At 38.4% G+C, this 17,255-nt stretch overlaps 1 protein-coding gene across 5 annotated transcripts in view; it reads right to left on the bottom strand.

Moving 5' to 3' along the window:
• The window catches only part of IMMP2L (inner mitochondrial membrane peptidase subunit 2), a 142,393-nt gene that overhangs the window by 29,507 nt on the left and 95,631 nt on the right, over positions 1-17,255 (bottom strand). For all 5 annotated transcript variants that reach the window (XM_049894793.1, XM_049894791.1, XM_049894790.1 and 2 more), the window contains one exon: positions 6,221-6,357. In XM_049894793.1, coding sequence (XP_049750750.1) covers positions 6,221-6,355 — 135 coding nt within the window. In that variant the 5' untranslated portion in view covers positions 6,356-6,357. The remainder of the gene's footprint in view (positions 1-6,220; positions 6,358-17,255) is intronic.

The raw sequence follows: 17,255 nt of genomic DNA, 5'->3' as shown, positions 1-17,255 counted from the left end.
TTAAACTCAGCAGGAAACAAGATAATGACTGCCAAGAGCCAGGTAGGAGCCTAAGAGGTTTATTACAAACGAGTTTCTTCAGGATCATACACAGGTAGCTGAAAGTCAAGGCAATTTCAAAACAATACATGTGTGTTATTGAGAACAAAGAGCTCTACACTGATCAAACTCCTATTTTCCCACACATTCTCGAATTTTCTAATATATTCTGCATAAAGCTGTCTCTGAAGTCTTAGCTAGAGTGATAGTATTGGGTAGTAATGTTTTCAAGCATTTTCCCCCTGGCTACGCAAAAGGGAAATGATATACTATATAAAAACCATGCAGGAACTGCAAAAAAATTAGATAATGGCACCTAAAATTATTTCTTTCACTTATTTTTAAAGTCTTAAATCTTAATTTTAAACATGGAAGGCAAACACCTTTTATGGAAAACAGGACCAGTGACTCTGCTGCAGGCATCCTCACTGAAATAAAAGCTAAAACTCCAGTGTGAGGCCATTATACTATTCCTAGGGCACCCTTTTACTCTAAAAGCCTCTGTAAGCGATTGAAGTTCTAATTTGAATAATTGCATTCCACCTACATAAATTCCCTCTGTAGTTTCAACTGTATGCAATACCAGTCTTCATTTCCTGATTTAAATTAATGTTGAGTAATGTGGTGCTTCTTTAAAAAGAAAAAAAAAAAAAAAATACATCTACTTGCCTAGGTAACCTTTCAGCAACCAGTAGAAGTGATTCATGTGCGCTACAGGGGAATAGGTCAGTATGAATAAAAATTAACCAACAATTTCTGACAGTATTCATTGTGTGCGGAGCATTGTAAAATACACATCTTATCCAATAAAATGGATATACCTATACAGCTGTATAAAAACTGAACATTTCATAAACTAAACCCTATGTGCTATTAAATTACAGTGTTATATCATTATAAACTTGATTTTCATTTATGACTTACCTTCAGCTAGCTGTGACTCCCAATGTTTGAACATTCCCGGCCTTCTAGTCAGATACTCAATGAATTGTAAATTAATACTGGAAAATTTATCCTTAAAGAAGAACCACTGAGTAGTACTTAAAAAACAAAGAATTATTTTTCTTATAAAAGGGAATCCTGAAAACGAGCTTCCCGTATTAAATCACAAGCCAATAAAATTTTTTAAAGACCTCAAAGTAGAACTTCCAGCAAAATTTTGTACTCAAAGTGAATTTCCAGTGTTGGTGTTGTTCTAACTGTATTTATTCAATAAACTCCATGTTTACTGAATGTCCTTTAATAAGATTCAATCTTTCACTTGTTGAATTTTTAAAAATAACACACCTACAAGTTGCAGAGTGACCTTTAAGAAAAGCCGCAGGAAAAATGATGATCCATTCAATTGGCCCTAAAGAAATCTAAAATGGATCAATCCTTTCCAGAATTTATTGACTCAGAATTTCAATCTATTCCAACTTTGTCAGTCTTAAAGACTAGCGTCATTCTAGGTAGACCCAAAAGTAAAGATAAATTTTTAGCTCTGAAATCAACCATATGTACTTAAAGTTATACTGGCTGTGGTAAATATATTTACTTTTCGTGATTATTCCTTCCCTCTCCACCTTTGCCAAGGCTTCCCTGTGGGTGGAATATACTTCCCAGTCATTGACTTTGGGTTAACTATATGACTTGCTTTGATCAATGAAATGTGGACAGAAGAGAAGTTCTGAAGTTCTGAACTGAGGCTTTAAAAGCCTCTTGTGTCCTGCTATCTCCCAGGAGGAGAGCATACCCCAGGCAGCCGCGGCTCCTTCCTCAGGTCCCACAATGAGTAAGACCAAATGAGCGGCAGATTGAATGAACATGGAGTAGACTAAACTGAACCCACAGCCTAGAACCACTACAGCCAACCACAGATCCATAAGCAAAAAATAAACACCAGTTATGTAAACGACTGAAATCTTAGGGTTGTTCGTTGGTTGCCACAGTGAAAGTTAATAGAGAGGCCAACAATAAAAGAGTTCAAGATATTATTTTCTGATACCACTCTGTTCCAAATTAAGGCTTTCAGGCTCATTCTCCAAAACAGAGCACTAAACCAAAGAAGTTTTCATTTCTGGAAACACCAAGCATTGGCCAATCATTTACTTGACAGCTTGACAGCTTCTATATTAATCTCATTTGAAAATATATCCATCATCCAGGATTAATGACCATTTAACTTCCTCTCCTAAAGTTAAGGAAACTCTGGGGGCATAGTGGTTAACTTCTTTGGCTTTTAACCAAAGGGTTTGGCAGTTCAAATCCACCAGGCGCTCCTTGGAAACTCTATGGGGCAGTTCTACTCTGTCCTATAGGGTCGCTACGAATCAACTCGATGGCAATGGGTTCAGTTCACTAAAGTTAAAGTTCCTTGAAAGCAGAATCTGTGTCTGATCTACCACCCCCTCACTGCAACTAAAACAGTGTTTTGCACTTACTAACCATTTGATAAATAACTCTCTATTCCAGCTCACAGTTAAACCACTGCTTTTCAGGGTTGTCCATATCCAAAATGTTATTCATTGTTGTCATATCCAAAAACGACATACTGAGTCACAAAATTAATTATATATTTGAAGTGACAGAAATGACTAAATATGATCTTTCTACCTGAGTAAAATGCAGGAGAACTAAAGTACTACGCAATAAATGATGCTCAAGGCTGTTATACCTTCAAAATGGTACACAGATCCTTTCAAGGAATATTGAGAGGTAGAATGAATGGCCAGATGGCACATCCCACCACTGCTGCACACAAACATACAGTAAAGATGTAGCAAGTCTTCAAGGGTACAATTCTATGACAGGTACCACAGAGGGGCCTATCAGCCCCTTTACTATAGCACTTTTCTGTCTTGAGTATTTTTATCATTGGTCCTCAGAGCCACTATCTCCTGTTTACTGTCCCAGTGGTCTAATTTTCTCCATTGTCCTCTATCACACAACTAATCTGTTACTTTCCTCTTCTCTATGCTTTCTTTCTAGATTCTTCCTTTCTCTGCCTTTCTTTCATACTTCCAAGCTTTGGTACAAAAAGGTATCATCATCCATCTAATGTATTCCTTCCTTTTACAACAAATCAACCAATTGCCATACGCCAGATGAAATTTTCAGGCCTCATAGCCAAGAATATCAGGTTGCATTCCTTGCAGGATACAGAGGGACTCCCAGAGGTCTCCATACCCTGTCAGCTACTTAAGTATTTGAATCATTAGAGAAATTTAAAGCTAAGAATTTATTCCATCTGTCCAAGAATTCTCCTGAACCCCATGGTCTAGACAAGTTCAGCTCATCAATGATGTATAGTAGTAGCAAAGTTGTCTCCAAATATGCTCAATTGCTTAATACCCAAATCTTATTATTGTCATTTTTGCACTTAAGTAATTTTGAGTTTGTGATAGCTAATAAAATTGTAAACAAAATTATGTATTATACTTAGTTAATCTATATTCATAAAATATAGACCCAACTGTAATTAATATATACTTTTCCTTTCTTTTACTCTGATAACAGCACCCCCCTCACATCCTCTGTGAAATATCATGGGTACCTCCCACAGTTTCCACAGAACAATGTGATTCAAATAGATGAGATCGTTTTCTTAAACACCACTCAGCCTAGCCACAGGATAGAGTTGTGCACCTGACTGAGGTTGGGCCAATCACACAGCACCCCGCCCAGCTGGCTACAGCTGATTTGTATATAGTTAAGGGCATACGATCCAAACTGAACCAATTATAGACCTTCCCCAAGATTTTTTAAACTAAAATTAAGGAAAAAGGGACAATCTCTCTCTGTGATGAAACTGGGCACCTTAAGGCATGAAACCTGCCAGCAGCCATGTACCCTGCCATGTGGACAAAGATAGTCTAAGAGAACTTAAGCCAAGATGCAGACAGAAGCAGATCTTAGAGAGATATAGAAGACTGAGCGCCCTTGGAAGCATTAAGGTGCCTGGTTCCAGTTGCCCTAGGGGCTGACACACTCCTGGTCTTCCCAGGAGTACAGAATAAGCCTTCCAATAAACTCCCACTTTTCACCTAAATTAATTCAAGCTGTTTTTCTGCAACTAGTGAAAAAAAAAAAATTCTACATTATATACCAAACGAATTCCATAGTAATCAATTTGACTCCTTGGGAGTAAAGCCCAGGAATACTGCACGAAATTCTAATTTACCTACAGCAAATCTGGTATCAATCCACAAACTGGAATTTAGGAATGACACATTTTTCTATGCCTTCTTCACTGGGAATTGCCTTGTTCTTTCATAAGACAGTCAATTTCTTATGAGCAAGAACAATATCTTATATGTGTTTATAAATTTCCTTGGCTCTTAGCACATGTAATGAACACAGATGTTCAGTGAGAATGTGTTGGCTAAAAACATGAAGACTGGGATTCTATGACTGCTACATGGTCCTCCGAAATATTATCAGGTCCAAGGTAAGGAGGTTTTGTGTCTTGGAAAGGTCTTTCTCAGGACAGTGATACTTGTGTAGCAAGACAGCACAAATAGAATTAGAGAAAATCAATATTAACCTGATTGTTATCAAAAGATACATGCCATGGATGGATTCAAAGGGGTTCCAGAGACCAGAAGGGACTTGGGTGGCTGTAGAGAAGGCAGTTTTAATCTGAAATGAAGAATCCGACTCAAAAGCTCAGCAAAGATAATCTAGCTTTTCCCTAAGGATTGGTTCTAAAAGGAAGCTGCCAGGATTTCAAAAAGAGGCAGGAAAAATAAAACCCAGTCTGTGTTAAATGCATTAAACTGCATTAAGGAATAAGTCATATATCTATAAATCTCTCTTTCCATGTTTACTGTACCCCTGCAATAAAATATATTTGCACTCAGAATACGTGACCAGTTTGCCTTGGCCTGGTGGCCCACTATGGAGACAATCTGAGACACAATGGCTCAGGTCAGAATATCTTGGCCAAGAGAATTGGCCCTCACAATGCTCACATGTTGGAAATAGAAGTAAATATTCAGGCAGCCTTGCTATAGACCTTTAGCTTCACCCAAAGAACATGCACCCTAAGGACCTGCCGACCTTCCTTATCTCACTGACTACCAGAACTCAGGGAGAAGTCTAGTTCTCAATACGTCATTGCAATAAACAAAGTAAATCCATTCTAACTCTATTAAAGCCAATGTCAACACCCTTAACCAATTCTAAGACAGGAAAAGAAGGAAAAAAAAAAACACTAAGCTGTTTATTCTCTATATAATTTTAAGCTCATAGAAACTCACATATTTGTTTTGTTTGCTTGCTTCACATACCTATTTAGCACAGTGCATGAACTTAATACGTGCTAATACAGTAATGGAAAAAACTGAATCATATTACAAAATCCAAATTCTCCTTAAATGTATAAACTTACTTAAGTATCTAGGTTTTAGACATCAACTTAGGACAATAAAAAAAAATATGTCCCCTAAATTACCCCAGAAGACTATTCACATGTAACTTTTGGAAAACTCCACTCCATAATTCTTCCAATGTGAACTGTAGTTAATGTTTTCCATCAGCAACATGCTTACAGAACACACTAGAATATCTGGGATCAGTACTCCATTGACTGTTCTACACAGTAAAAGTATATATCAACAGAGTTATTGAATTTGACCAAAACCCATTCAGCAAGAAAAAAAATTAATAGTTTGGTTTTGAAAGAATATTGAAATATGGAAACTTAATTGAAATATCTTCAAATTCCAGATTATATCCCACAGGAAAGGATGTCATCTTAATAAAATTTGCTTAGAATTTCCATTTAGTACTCTCAGAAAAAAAAACAAACTAGAGACAGAGAGCAATCTGATAATTATATTTATTCACCTCTATTCTGATTATGGTGCCCTGGTGGCGTAGTGTTTAAGAACCTGGCTGCTAAGCAAAAGGTAGGGAATTCAAATCCACCAGCCACTCCTTGGAAACCCTCTGGGAAAGTTCTACCCTGTCCCACAGGGTCACTATGAGTAAGAATCGACTCAACGGCAACGAGGTTTTTTTTATACTAATTATAATGACTGTATTATAAGACCTTAAAAAAATAAATTTAGGAAGTTAAATTCCAGATCTTTTTAACTTTCAATTCCCATAGTGGAAATAATAAACAGAAATCTCACTTCTGATGCTTAGAAAACAAAGAAGTATGTGCTTTAAGGGACAAAATTGTATTAGCACATACCTGCATTGATGCTCCTTCCACTCTCGCGACGCAGGCGACTCTATCCAGGAAAGTCACTGCCACAGGTACGGCCACAAAGAAGCCTTTGCAAAAGGCCTTGAAGTATCTTCTTGCCCAGCCTTGAGACTGTGCCATATCTAAAAACACAAAGAAATCAAGTAGGAAACTAGCCTCAAGAAAAGTAAAAAATAAAGACACAAAAACAGTTTAAGATAAATAAGAGTTAAAGAACAGCAACCTCTTTTTTAATATATTTCACATTCATCCCTGTAGCCATTAGAATAAATTTGACTTAAAGTTCCAAAAGCAAAAGCATTAACTCAGCTTAATTCTGTTCAGCATCTCAAGTTTACTCGCTAACTTCAGTGGAAAATCGCTTCCTACAAAGCAATAATTAGGCAAAAAATAGCATTCCAAAAGTAAATCTTTCCCTGTTGCAAATTATCATGGTGGAGATGCTACTTAGACCCCCAATACCTGTTCTCCTCTTCTATGGTAATAGAAGTTTTTGTTGGACATGGCTGCCCAGCTAAAGAATGTATTTTCTAGCCCCTTTGCAGCCAGGTATGATCATGTGACTAAGTTCTTCACATGATTTTTTCTTTTTTTTTTTGCAGCCAGGTATGATCATGTGACTAGGTTCTTCACAATGGTATACAAGCAGATATTATATATATAACTTCCAGTTTGCCCTTAAAAGGTGCATGCCCTCCTCTTTCTGTTCCCCATTTTATAGTAACTGGTAAAGATATGGTGGTAGGGGCAGGAGCAGCCAAACTGATACCCTAACTAATACAACAATGAAATCTATGCTAGATCAGGAAGAAATTCACTGCATGTAAATTTAGTACATATAATTACCAGCTCTCATTTAGTGCTGTGGCAATTGGAATAATTTTCAGAATTTCTAGGGATCAGGAGATTCTTTACTGTCTCATGCAATGAAAAAGAAAACAGTGAGAGATCAAGAGGGCTACCTTACTAGACCAAATGGAACCAAACACAATCCAACAGAAAAACATCTCTCCTGGCTGGGAAAGCTAAATGATAAGTTTTTTTGCTGTTTTACTTAAACAAATTCCATTGAAAGGAGTAGGCTGGAGGGGGGTATAGAAACCCCTTGATCACTCTCCCTCCTTAGGGTGTGAGACTAGGTCAGAGAAACTGAAAAGTTCCCTAACATAATCATCATGCTAGTTCAGCCCCAAACCCACACACCCAGAAGCCAATTCAGACCAAGTATCTGCCAGAAAGGCCATTATTTTGGCTTTTCTTTTTTAATTTTCCGAAAGTCACACTACCAATAAGAACATTGTTATGACCATACTTCTCATGGAAACAAAAAAAAAGCAATAAATAGATGAAAACATAGGAAGGAAAGGAAAAGGATTAAGAAATATATTCACAAAGAAAAAGAAGGAGGGAGGGGTGAAGGAAGGAAAAATAAGTGAACATAAAAAAGCAGAAAAACAATCAAATTCTATCCAGATACTCAGTTCTAAAGATTTCACCCAGTGAACTACACAATTTAAACCTGAAATGAGAAAAAAGAGGAACATGTGAAGAGAAGGTGTTACAGGAGTGCCTGAGTGCCACAAAAGGTTAAGCACTCGACTACTAGCCAAAAGATTGACGGTTCAAACCCACAGAGGTGCCTTGGAAGACAGGTCTGGCACTCTGCTTCTGAAAGGTCACAGCCTTGAAAACCCTATGAAGTAGTTCTACTCTGCACACATGGGGTTGTCATGAGTCCAACACAAAGGAATACTTCTCATCAATGAAAAAGAGAGTGTTACTACCTATATGGCACATAAATTGTTGTAGTTATGGAACGACTTGCAAATGGTTTCATCCAAAAGACTCTACATCTCATCTTATTTTGAAAGAATTTTTCCTTGTGAAGACACATACAAGAGAACGTAACATGGTGATAAGGCAGTCACAGTATTCTCACCCTGACACAGCAAAAGAATTCTCCAGAACGATTAGTGTAGAACAATGGCTTTGAAACTTTTTGACCACGTCCCACATGAAGAAATATATATAGGAACCCAATACACATACCCACAAACTCACATATATACCCACATGCCTTTGCAGCAAACAAGAAGTCCTTGAAGCTTCACAAAACAATGTTTATCCTTACTATGTAAGTGGCAATAATTTTATTCTATTCTATTTCATTTTTTAAATGCTATTTGTAAATCACTAAAGTGATTTTTATGACCCATTAAAGGTATTTGAGTTGCAATTTGGTCTAAACTGATCTAAAAATATCCCAATCACTTATTCCCTTTTAAATCTTCAAAATATCACACGAAAAAGATGAATAATAACAACTTGAATTAGTTAATTCTCAACGACCTACTGTAGCTGACACCAGTGAGGGTTACGTGTATACACGGAAGCAGTAAAGACTAGTAAATCTTTTTTTTTTTTTTTTTTTACGGTTAAAAAAAAATTTTTTTTTTATCTGCATATATTTCATAAGTATAAAATTCACCTTACATCAGTAATCTAACTGAAACAAATGTAATTGCAGACTAATGTTGGAAAACAATTTAAGAACTTTTTTCATTCAAAGTATTCTACCAATTATAATCTTAAAACATTTATTAGTTCATAATCTGGTGTCCAAGAAATGTTTTTAGCCCAAGATGTCAAACGCTTCTGTGAGCAGCTTCAGCTGCTGCTCTCCTGAAATCAGTAAACTTGTTTTAAATATTTCATTTCAATGTTACTCATACCCAGCCTTAACATGAGCCCTTTAGAGAACCTAATTTCTCTTCAACAATATCTTTCACCTACAGTCTAATGCATCTTTACTCATTCCTTTTATATCATCTTCACAAGGGATCTAATATTTTTTCAATAGACTGCTTTACAAAGGTCCCATTTATCATCTTCTACATGACTTGGTAAAAGAAAAATAACTTTGGCATATTTATCAGATCACTACTTTCAAGATACAAAAGTTGTATTTTCTTCAATGATAGATTTCATTAGCTCTGTCTCTCTGAAAACACTTCTAACTACAGCTTTCACAAGTCGAACATCTGTCTTACAGTAAATTTAAAAGTTCAATAACCTTTCAAATCTGTCCTCTTTAATGTTTCCCAAAATATAAACAAATAAATAAATCCAAAGATTCCAGGCTGTGAAATATCTAATCATTTATTAAGTGCTCCCATGTACACAGAAAAAAACAAAAAATCCAATTACTGCATAGAAGAGAAGGGAAATAGCTCTCAAGTAAATAATCAACTCTTCATTTACCAGGTCAACAGTCTCAAGTTTATTTAAGTGGTTCACACTTAAGATTAAGTCATATACAACTCCCAGATACTAAACTCCAGGGCAGTATTTCCCAAGCTTGCTTTGACCGAGGTGCTTAAAAATGTAGATTCACACCTCCACTTTCATTTTACTTGGATCCACAATCAACACCCACAGAAGCAGCAGTCAAGAAATCAAAAGACGCATTGCATTGGGCAAATCTGCTGCAAAAGACCTCTTTAAAGTGTTGAAAAGCAAAGATGTCACCTTGAGGACTAAGGTGCGCCTGACCCAAGCCATGACGTTTTCAATCACCTCATATATGTGTGAGAGCTAGACAATGAATAAAGAAGACCAAAGAACTGACACCTTTGAACTATGGTGTTGACAAAGAATATTGAATACACCATGGACTGCCAAATGAATGAACAAATCTGTCTTAGACTAAGTACAACCAGAATGCTCCTTAGAAGCAAGGATGGTGAGACTATGTCTCACATACTTTGGACACGTTACCAGGAGGAAGCAGTGTCTGGAGAAGGACATCATGCTTGGTAAAGTACAGGGTCAGTAAAAAAGAGGAAGACCCTCAATGAGATGGATTGACACAGTGCCTACAACAATGGGCACAAGCATAGCAACAATTGTGAGGATAATGAAGGACTGGGCAGTGTTTCGTTCTGTTGTGCACAGAGTCGCTATGAGTCAGAATTGACTCCCACGGCACCTAACAACACCACCTCCACTTAGACCTCCAAAATCAAACATTCCAGGTGATTCCTCTAATCAGACAAGTGTAGAAAATACTGATATTTGGGTGCGCAAAGGTCAGATGTTTACTGACTCTCTCAGGCTTATTACTTTCATCAAATGAGAACAGAATAAAAAGTTAGGAAAGAACTATCAACTTTGAGCATCTTCTCACACCCACCCTTAGTCTGCCTCCTTAGTAGATTAAGAAAGTATCTGAAGAACAAACTTTATATGGAAAATAAATACCATTTCCAAATCGTGCTTTCTAACCTCTGCCTGGTTCCACCAGAAAGTGATTTCCAGGAGACTCTCTGCCCCACTGGGGCAGTTCCATCATCTACCCACTTACCTATCCACTCATTCATTCTCACAACTAATACTTACTAAGGATTTTCTCCATACAGGGCACTGGGGATACAGACAACAGTGAGCAAATGCAGCCCCATGGAGTTTTAAAATCCACTATGGAATGACAAGGGTCAGTCAGATAATCACACAGCAAGAATAAAGAAGAGAGAAAAATTGGCCAAAAATAATGAAGGGGGAAATGTAGTGGGTTTAGGCATAAAGTAAGTCATAGTCTGGCAAAGATACCAATGAAAAAGTCAACACTGGCACCACTGAGGAAGATAAGTGTTCTCTATCTTGACCCAAAACAGTTTATTTGATAGAGATAACTGCAACTCTCTGTCAGGAAACTGATGAGCAACTGGACAGTAAGATAAGTGAAAACTGACATTGAATTTTAAGTCAGGAATATTTGAAAAGCAAATGAACTTCAAGGGCATGCTCTAGTATATAAGTAGTATAAAGAGAAACTCATAACCCAACTGCCATAAAGTCCATTCTGATTCATGGCAACCCTATGTGCGTTAGAATAGAACTGTGCTCCATATGGTCTTCAAGGCTTTTAGAAACAGATTGCCAGACCTTTCTTCTGAGGTACCTGTAGGTGGGTTTGAACTCCCAACCTTTCAGTTAGCTGTCAAGTGCTTAACCATTTGTACGATCCACGGGCTAAGGTAAACAGAAAACACCTTCACCAAAAAAAAAAAAAGTTGAGTATACAAATCCATAGAGGCTTCCTGACTTTTTGGTAATGACTCTTTCACCTTGCAAACGTCATGCATTTATGCCCATCCTGCCCTCTGCCTCAGAGGAAGAGAAGCTCTCCCCCAACCCAGGTGAGTCAAGTGGGGCTCTGCAGAGGCACAATGGCATCAGCAAAGAGGGAAAGAGGGGGAAGTTAGTGAGTCTAACAGACCTTAATCATAAGATTTTGAAAGTGATTTCATCTCAGTAAGTCACAGTTATCTGTGAAACTTCGCAGGGTTTCTGGAGGTTCCAAATGTCAATAGGTACTTCTTTTAAGTAAGCATTTATATGAAGAAAAACATAAAGCACCCATAAAACTAGAGTCTGAATGCATCATACATAAAGTACAGACATGCCTCAGAGATATTGCAGGTTCAGTCCCAGACCACTACAATAAAGAAAAATAGCAATAAAGTAAATCACATGAATTTTTTGGTTTCCCAGTGCATATAAAAGTTATTTTTACATTATACTGTAGTCTATTAAGTCTGCAATAGCATTAATGTTTTTAAAAAAAAAACGTTAATTAAAAAACACTTCATTCCAAGAAAATGTTCTACATTCTACTTTGGTGAGTAGCATCTGGAGTCTTAAAAGCCTTTAAGCAGCCATCTAAGATACTCCACTGGTCTCACCCCATCAGGAGCAAGGGAGAGTGATGAAAACTAAAGACACAAGGGAAATATTGGTCCAGTGGACTAAAGGAACACAACTACCATGGCCTCTACCAGACAGAGTCCAGTACAACCAGATGGAGCCTGGCTACCACCACTAACTGCTCTGACAGGGATCACAATAGAGGGTCCCAGACAGAGTTGGAGAAACAGGCAGAGCAAAATGCTAACTCACAAAATAAGACCAGGCTTACTGGCCTGGCAGAGACTGGAGAAACCCCGGGAGTACAGACCCTGGACACTCTTTTAGCTCAGTAATGAAGTCACTCCTAAAGTTCGCCCTTCAGCCAAAGATTCGATGGGCTGACCAAACGAAACGAGACTAAACGGGCACACTAGCCCAAGGGCAAGGACTAGAAGGCAGGAGGGGACAGGAAAGGTGGTAATAGGGAACCCAAGGTCAAGAAGGGGAGAGTGTTGACATGTCGTGGGGCTAGGAACCAACGTCATAAAACAATATGTGTACTAACTGTTTAAGGAAAAGTTGGTTTGATCTGTACACCATCATCTGAAGTCCAATAAAAACATAAATAAAATAAAGCTAGAAACATTAAAGTTAACAATTTAAAAGAAAAAACTATCCAAACCACTAAAGCTTTCTCCACATCAGCAACAAGGCTGTTCCGCCTTCTTCTCATTCATGTATTCACTGGAGTAGCACTATTTATTTCCTCCAAGAACTTTTCCTTTGCATTCACAACTTCGCTGTTTACCACAAAAGTCCTAGTTTTCAGCCTATGTCGGCTTTTGACATGCCTTCTTCACTAAGCTTAATCATTTTTAGCTTTTGATTTAAAGTGAGAGATGTGTGACTCTTCCTTTCACTTGAACACTTACAGGCCACTGTAGGGTTATTAAAAGGCCTAATTTCGATAATATTCTTCCTCAGGGAATAGGGAGGCCCGAGGAAAGGAAGAGAGACGGGGGCAATGACAGCCAGTTGGTGAAGCAGTCAGAACACATACGACATTTGTCAATTAAGTTTGCCATATTATGTAGGTGCAGTTTGTAGCCGCCCCAAAATAATTACAATAGTAACATCAAAGATCAATGATCACAGATCACCATAACAGATGCAATAATAAGGAAAAAGCCTAAAATATTTTGAGAATTAACAAAATGTGACGCAGAGACACAAAGTGACCATATGCTACTGGAAAAATGGTACCAACAGGCTTACTTGATGCAGGGTTGTCACAAACCTTCAATTTATTTAAAAAAAAAAAAATGCAATATCTGAGCTCAATACAGTGAACTGCAATAAAATGAGGTATGCCTGTATTAGAGAACAATGACTAGCTCATTAAATAAAAGGTAATTTCCTCAGATAAAAGCATTAGCCATGTCTAAAGAGACCTGTCAATAACAAATCAAAAACAGATTACGGATATCTCTCAGTTTGTCGTGCACACATCTGTCAGTTTGTCGTACTGTGGGAGCTTGCGTGTTGCTGTTATGCTGGAAGCTATGCCACCAGTATTCAGATACCAGCACCGTAACCCATGGAGGACAGGTTTCAGCTGAGCTTCCAGGCTAAGACAGACTAGGAAGAAAGACCTGGCAGTCTACTTCTGAAAAGCATTAGCCAGTGAAAACCTTATGAAGAGCAGCGGAACACTGTCTGATACAGTGCTGGAAGATGAGTCCCCCAGGTTGGAAGGCACTCAAAAGATGACTGGGGAAGAGCTGCCTCCTCAAAGCAGAGTCGACCTTAATGACATGGATGGAGTAAAGCTTTCAGGACCTTCATTTCCTTATGTGCAACAACTCAAAAAGAGAAGAAACAGCTGCAAACATCCATTAATAATCGGAACCTGGAATGTACGAAGTATGAATCTAGGAAAATTGGAAATCGTCAAAAATGAAATGGAACACATAAACATCGATATCCTAGGCATTAGGGAGCTGAAATGGACTGGTATTGGCCATTTTGAATCGGACAATCATATAGTCTACTATGTTTGGAATGACAACTTGAAGAGGAATGGTGTTGCATTCATCGTCAAAAAGAACATTTCAAAATCTGTCCTGAAGTACAATGCTGTCAGTGATAGGATAATATCCATACACCTACAAGGAAAACCAGTTAATACCACTATTATTCAAATTTATGCACCAAACACTAGGGCCAAAGATGAAGAAATAGAAGATTTTTATCAGCTGCTGCAGTCTGAAATTGATGAAACATGCAATCAAGATGCATTGATAATTACTGGCGATTGGAATTCAAAAGTTGGGAACAAAGAAGAAGGATCAGTAGTTGGAAAATATGGCCTTGGTGATAGAAACAATGCTGGAAATCGAATGATAGGATTTTGCAAGACCAACAATTTCCTCATTGCAAATACCTTCTTTAACCAACATAAATGGCGACTATACACATGGACCTTGCCAGATGGAACACACAGAAATCAAATTGACTATATCTGTGGAAAGAGACGATGGAAAAGCTCAATATCATCAGTCAGAACAAGGCCAGGGGCCGACTGTGGAACAGACCATCAATTGCTCATATGCAAATCAGAGCAAGTCCACAAGAGCCAAAATATGACCTTGAGTATATCCCACCTGAATTTAGAGATCATCTCAAGAACAGATATGATGCATTGAACACTAATGACCCTTCGGTCATTAGTCCAGACGAGTTGTGGAATGACATCAAGGACATCATCCATGCAGAAAGCAAGAGGTCACTGAAAAGACAGGAAAGAAAGAAAAGACCAAGATGGGTGTCAGAGGAGACTCTGAAACTTGCTCTCAAACATTGAGCAGCTAAAGCAAAAGGAAGAATTGATGAAGTAAAAGAACTGAACAGAAGATTTTAAAGGGCCTCTCGAGAAGACAAAGTGAAGTATTATAATGACATGTGCAAAGAGCTGGAGATGGAAAACCAAAAGGGAAGAACACACTCGGCGCTTCTCAAGCTGAAAGAACTGAAGAAAAAATTCAAGCCTCAAATTGCAATAGTGAAGGGTTCCATGGGGAAAATATTAAACGACGCAGGAAGCATCAAAAGAAGATGGAAGGAATACACAGAGTCATTATACCAAAAAGAATTAGTCAATATTCAACCATTTCAAAAGGTGGCATATGATCAGGAACCAATGGTACTAGAGGAAGAAGTCCAAGCTGCTCTGAAGGCATTGGTGAATAACAAGGCTCCAGGAACTGATGGAACATCAACTGAGATGTTTCAACAAACAGATGCAGCGCTGGAGGTGCTCACTTGTCTCTGCCAAGAAACATGGAAGACAGCTTCCTGGCCAACTGACTGGAAGAGATACATATTTATGCCTATTCCCAAGAAACGTGATCCAACCAAATGTGGAAATTATAGAACAATATCATTAATATCACATCTAAGCAAAATTTTGCTGAAGATCATTCAAAAACAGCTGCAGCAGTTTATCGACAGGGAACTGCCAGAAATTCAGGCTGGTTTCAGAAGAGGACGTGGAACCAGGGATATCATTGCTGATGTCAGATGGATCCTGAAAGCAGAGAATACCAGAAGAATGTTCACCTGTGTTTTCTTGACTATGCAAAGGCATTCGACTGTGTGGATCATAACAAACTATGGATAACACTACGAAGAATGGGAATTCCAGAACACCTAATTTTGCTCATGAGGAACCTTTACATAGATCAAGAGGCAGTTGTTCGGACAGAACAAGGGGATACTGATTGGCTTAAAGTCAGGAAAGGTGTGCGACAGGGTTGTATTCTTTCACCATACCTATTTAATCTGTATGCTGAACAAATAATCCGAGAAGCTGGACTATATGAAGAAGAATGGGGCATCAGGATTGGAGGAAGACTCATTAACAACCTGCGTTATGCAGATGACACAACCTTGCTTGCTGAAAGTGAAGAGGACTTGAAGCACTTACTAATGAAGATCAAAGAGCACAGCCTGCAGTATGGACTGCACCTCAACATAAAGAAGACAAAAATCCTCACAACCGGACCAATGAGCAACATCATGATAAATGGAGAAAAGATTGAAGTTGTCAAGGATTTCATTTTACTTGGATCCACAATCAACAGCCATGGAAGCAGCAGTCAAGAAATCAAAAGATGCATTGCATTGGACAAATCTGCTGCAAAGGACCTCTTCAAAGTGTTGAAGAGCAAAGATGTCACCCTGAAGACTAAGATGCGCCTGACCCAAGCCATGGTATTTTCAATCACATCATATACATGTGAAAGCTGGACAATGAATAAGGAAGACTGAAGAAGAGTTGACACCTTTGAATTGTGGTGTTAGCGAAGAATATTGAATATGCCATGGACTGCCAAAAGAACGAACAAATCTGTCTTGGAAGAAGTGTGGCCAGAATGCTCCTTAGAGGCAAGGATGGCGAGACTGCATCTTACATACTATGGACATGTTATCAGGAGGGATCAGTCCCTGGAGAAGGACATCATGCTTGGCAGAGTACAGGGTCAGCGGGAAACAGGAAGACCCTCAACAAGGTGGATTGACACAGTGGCTGCAACAATGAGCTCAAGCATAACAATGATTGTAAGGATGGCTCCAGACAGGGCAGTGTTTTGTTCTGTTGTGGATAGGGTTGCTATGAGTAGGAACCGACTCGACGGCACCTAACAACATTACATACAATTAAACCAAGGTCAAACAATAAAGCCCATCTCTTAGGTGATGTGGTTGTTGTTAGGTGCCATTGAGTCAGTTCCAACTAACAGCAACCCTATGTACAACAGAATGAAACACTGCTGGGTCCTGCGTCATCCTCACAATCACTGTTATGCTTGAGACCATTGTTGCAGTCACTGTGATAGGTGACAGAATACCTAATAAGTAGAATGATAGTTTTGTTCTGCTTTGAAATTAATCCTGTTCTAAGATTTGACTGGTTAGGCACAAGCCCAATAATTAATCTCAACCAACTACAAGAATTACAGATCTGTAATTCTTGTAGTCTCTGCATGGCGCAAATGATTAATACACTCAGCTGCTAATTGAAAGGTTGTAAGCTCAGGTCTACCTAGGGGTGCATTGGAAGAAAGGCCTGGTGATCTACTGGCAAAAAATCAGTCACTGAAAACCTCACGTCACACAGTTCTACTGTGACAAACATGGGGTTACCATGACCCAGAATCAACTTGACATCAACTGCTTTTGATCTGGTATGGATCATCCAATCAGTGTTCAGCACTTTCTTAGGTGTTTTGAGAATTTTTTTTTAAGGCAGAATACAAGAAAATACATGATT

Source organism: Elephas maximus, chromosome 8 (assembly GCF_024166365.1).
Source record: "Elephas maximus indicus isolate mEleMax1 chromosome 8, mEleMax1 primary haplotype, whole genome shotgun sequence".
In the NCBI taxonomy this organism is placed as follows: domain Eukaryota; kingdom Metazoa; phylum Chordata; class Mammalia; order Proboscidea; family Elephantidae; genus Elephas; species Elephas maximus.
Note: the sequence above shows the minus strand (reverse complement) of the source record. Positions and strands in the feature narration are given on the sequence as shown.